The following is a 4,753-nucleotide window of genomic DNA, read 5'->3' as shown; positions in this document are numbered from 1 at the left end:
TTTTATATCACAACCTACAATCAATTTTATAGGTACCATCCGAAAGCTTATTGTTTCAGCTCAAAATATTTATATCGACCATGTCTATACAACATCTACAAAAAGAGCTAGAATTTTTTTAACCCAATTAGTTTTCATAAAATAAGCAAAACAATCAATCTCTTTTCTCTTCTAACGCCATTAAAAACATTTTTTAAAAGACAACCTATAATAAATTTTATATCATTATTATTTCCCCTTTTATATGACGCTTCAATCATATTTCTAGCATGCCTACAAAAAAAGTAAGAATTTTTTAAAGCCAACCATGTCGAAATTTCAAAATTGAGATTACGGTACTTCCTCTACTGCTGGCTGGTCATCGGCAACAAATCTTCACATGTGTTTTAAGGTATTTTTCAAGTTTTTCAATTAAAGATTATATAACTTGTAGAGCACGTATCGTTATGTGTAGGGCTGTAAAAGTAACGACAAAATGAGTACCCGCATGTATACGTTACTTTTGGTTCTAGTACCCGCATCAACGATATCGTTACTCGTTACTTTCGTTACTTTAGATATATTTCGTATGTTTCGCATGTTTCGTATGTTTCGCATGTTTCGTATGTTTCGCATGTTTCGTATGTTTCGTATGTTTCGTATGTTTCGTATGTTTCGTATGTTTCGTATATTTCGTATTTTTCGTATATTTCGTATTTTTCGTATGATTCGTATATTTGGTGTGTTTGTTATGTCTTTGTCTTGTCTCGTACCATTTACGTTCAGTACTTAAGATATTTTGGTTACTTTCGGACTTTCGGTTAGTTTACCCTGAAATTGGAATGAGAACGGAAACAGAAAAAACATTCCGATTTTTTTAAAGACATATAACAACAACAAGTAACAACGAACGACATAGAAATCAAATAAAGTTTTTTTAATGGATTTTTATTGAACATTTATAAAAACAAATATTTTATAAGAAAAAAAAATATTGAAAAATAAAAACAGTTAAAATTATTGAAAAAAAAAAATATAACAAAAAATAAAAACGCGCTATATTCTTATAGCTGCGAATTTGAACTTCAAACAAATATAAGCATAAAAATAAATAACAAAACATAAATAGCGACCAAACGCTTAACAAAGAAAAAAAATTATGTGATAAATATATTTTTTACAGAAAAAAAAAAAATAAATAAATAAATTCTTTTCAGCTCTTGAAATAAAATGGACGGATTAATTCATTCTCAATTTTAAGAACTATAAAGCGAACTTATGTTAAAAGATAATGTTAATAAATATGATGAATTTGACATAAACAACTATAAATAAATATTTAATTCATAAGATGCTGATTAACATTTAAAAATAAAATCTTTTCCATCCTCTTGGGTTTTAATGACGCCCGCTTCTCCGACAATATCTGTCCAGATTTAGAAAAAATTCTTTCTGAGGGCACTGATGATGCCGGGATACACAAATATTTGAGTGCCAAATCTGACAGTTCTGGATACAAGATCTTCCTGTTCTTCCACCATAGAAGAGGATTTTCCTTCCTATTAATATTTTTTTCATCCATATACTGACGAATTGACACAACACTGGCAGCTATATTTGACGAAGATGCTGCTGTCATTGTGTCAAAGTCGGCCCAAAGTGAATCGGGTTCATCTGTGCGAAATGTTGGTGGATCAGAGCTGACTTCTGTATTTATTTCTATGGAGGCGACTGTTGGGTTTTGTTCCAGTTCCAGCTGCAACGCTTGTTCTCCAGACTCATAAGACAAATCACACGCGAACGATGCTTTTTTGAATCTCGGATCCAAAAGTGCAGCTTTGGAAAGTATTGGGTGGAAGGAAGAATTTTGAAAACGTTTGTTATACTCTCGTATCAAGGTTTCTACCAAATCCTTTGACAAACTTTCCATTGCTGTTTGGTCCAAAGCATTTAAAATTCTTTTGACACTTTTTGTTGCCGCCAAAATTTTTGAAATTGAAACTTCTTTCTGCGACGAAACTTCTTCCGTTAGCTCCTTAAATGGTTTTAAAATTTTTATTAATTCTGGAAGCAAAATCCATTCTTCCTCCGTAAGATTGGGCACTGGATTGTGGAGTAGCCCAATTGCAGCTCCGAGAGGTTCTTGTAGGATATTAATTCTCTCTATCATGTCTAACGTGCTGTTCCAACGCGTTACCACATCTAAAATCATTTTTAGTGGCTTTTGACCAGGCCTTAATTGCTCTTGAATTTCAACTAATTTTTTAGTCGCTACAGAGCTTCTATGGAAATGCTCCACAATAGCCTTAATTTTTTTTAAAATATCTCTAACCACAGTCAATCCAGTGCGTACCATTAGATTGAGAGTGTGAGCCACACAAGGAAAATGCTCCCATCCTCCTAAACGCACAGCCGCCTTCATGTTTGCTGCGTTATCAGTTACGCAAACAAAAATTTTCTCATTTATATCGAATGAGTCTGTTACCCTTCGAATTGTATTTTTTAAATACTCTGCTGTATGGCGTTCTTGGCATTCAAAGCATCCTAGTAATGCAGAACGCAACTCCCAGCTTTCTTTTAAAATATAATGCGCTGTCACTGCCTGGTATGAGTTTGCTGCACGAGACGTCCAGCCATCAGTAGTCAAAGCAATGTACTTAGCCTCTTTCAACTCATTGTTTAATCTTTCTTTGACGAAAGAGAACTGAATATCTAGTAGCGAGTTGCTTAGCATATATCTTGACGGCATTTTATAGTTTGGTTCTAAGAAATTGACCAAATCTTTAAATCCTGAATCTTCGACTACTGAAAGCGGCTGAAGATCTTTAACAACCATTTTCATTATTAGCTCGTTGATTTTCTTCTCACGCGCTACATTAAAACGTTGTTTTATGAACGTCGAAATGTGGGTTTGTCTTTTTCCTGGAAGTGATAAAGTAGATATACTCGTAGACGAAGACTCTATAACAACCTCCTCAACATTTTCACTTAAACAATGGTTTTGGCTTGTGGAAGGCTGTGTTGATGTTGAAACACTAGGTTCTGAAGGTTGTTCTGTTGGTGCTACTGTTGTTATTGGACGAGGAGAAGAAAATAAATTATCATACGACGGGCGGTGCCTTGTCATCAGATGTTTTTTCAAATTTGTCGACGAACCGCCTTTCGTGGAATATGTCGACAAGCATAGATCACACTTAACCGCATCTGGGTTATTTGGAATATGACTAAAAAAATTCCACAACAGACTGCGTTTGCGCTCCATTCTAGAAAAATAATTATATCGTCAAAATTTTAACCAGTTATGTATATCTCATTTTATTTAAGATAAATATAATCGCCGGAAGCACATTCAGCACACTGCATACTTGCATTAATAAAAAACCGACTCTAGTAAACGTTTTCGTAAATAGTTAATCTGATATATTAAGAACGCTTTAATTTCTTCATACCTACCTATAACTCCCACGTTAATTGTATCTTATGATCTTACTTTGTAAATTGCTACCCTACTTATTTTTCATATTTATTACATAACGATAAAAAGGTATGTATTCCATAACGGTATAAAACTCAAGTACTTTGGCAGAGAGAGGCAATCCCATATTGGGTTTCAGCATATTTCAGTAAAATGTTCTATACTGAAAATTGAAATTGCTCAAGAGACTCAGCTCGATTTATAGAGAATTTAGAAAATCTCTATTAATGCACAATTTTAGATGACAAGATATCGTTTCTAATTTAGTATAAAACTTTTCTCTAGCTCAAGTACTTTGGCAGAGAGAGGCAATCCCATATTGGGTTTCAGCATATTTCAGTAAAATGTTCTATACTGAAAATTGAAATTGCTCAAGAGACTCAGCTCGATTTATAGAGAATTTAGAAAATCTCTATTAATGCACAATTTTAGATGACAAGATATCGTTTCTAATTTAGTATAAAACTTTTCTCTAGCTCAAGTACTTTGGCAGAGAGAGGCAATCCCATATTGGGTTTCAGCATATTTCAGTAAAATGTTCTATACTGAAAATTGAAATTGCTCAAGAGACTCAGCTCGATTTATAGAGAATTTAGAAAAACTCTATTAATGCACGATTTTAGATGAGAAGATATCGTTTAAAAAATAGAATAAAACTATCCTCTAGCTTAAGTAGTCTGGCAGAGAGAAAAGTTTTCAAGATCTTGCTTTCAATATTAGAATTTCGAAGTACAAGTAATTTTTTTTATTAAGAAAGATATGAATGTGCCGATAGTTGTTACTGGAAATAGTTAAATAGAATCATAACTCGCATAATTTAGGAATCAAACGATTCAATATTCAAATAAGAATAAAGGAAGGAAATTCTGGAGAAATAAAATAAAAAAATGGAGATCGTAAATTAAAAGTCAAAAGCGAAACACAAAACCGAAGTAAATTTTCTCTAGCTTAACATAGGTAGGTATCTAATAAAAAATGTGGAATTGGAACAACTTTTTGCAGTTAGTGTTTGAATTTGATCTGTAGTTCTGTTTCCTGCAACTGGTGTTAGTGTGAATCAGGAAACTGATTGCTAAACCTTAGGCTTATGTTACATTATTATTTTTTTTAAGACAACAAGACATCAATAAAACGAAAACTCAGAGAAAAAAAATCATATGGGTTTTTAAAGAAACTAAAAGTGATAATAATAAATAAATTTTTACATATATGTACATATTTAGGTACACAGGTACTTACTAAAGAAAAATTTAAGTTTCGCTATCGTCACAGAATAAATTATCCACGGAAATTAAATCC

The 4,753-nt window shown here is 32.6% G+C and overlaps 1 protein-coding gene across 1 annotated transcript; it reads right to left on the bottom strand.

The window, feature by feature from the left end:
• Positions 1 to 1,318: 1,318 nt before the first annotated feature.
• On the bottom strand, positions 1,319 to 3,241 carry LOC129909609 (E3 SUMO-protein ligase ZBED1-like). Its single transcript, XM_055986682.1, has one exon. It carries the CDS (start codon positions 3,239 to 3,241, stop codon positions 1,319 to 1,321), a length of 1,923 nt encoding a protein of 640 aa, XP_055842657.1.
• Positions 3,242 to 4,753: the final 1,512 nt, after the last annotated feature.

Source organism: Episyrphus balteatus, chromosome 2, assembly GCF_945859705.1.
Source record: "Episyrphus balteatus chromosome 2, idEpiBalt1.1, whole genome shotgun sequence".
Taxonomy (NCBI): domain Eukaryota; kingdom Metazoa; phylum Arthropoda; class Insecta; order Diptera; family Syrphidae; genus Episyrphus; species Episyrphus balteatus.
The sequence above is the reverse complement of the archived record's forward strand: the minus strand, read 5'-3'. Positions and strand labels throughout refer to the sequence as shown.

Coding starts and splice junctions, on each gene's coding strand:
- LOC129909609 (XM_055986682.1), bottom strand. CDS start 3,241: ATGGAGCGCAAACGCAGTCTGTTGTGGAATTTTTTTAGTCATATTCCA.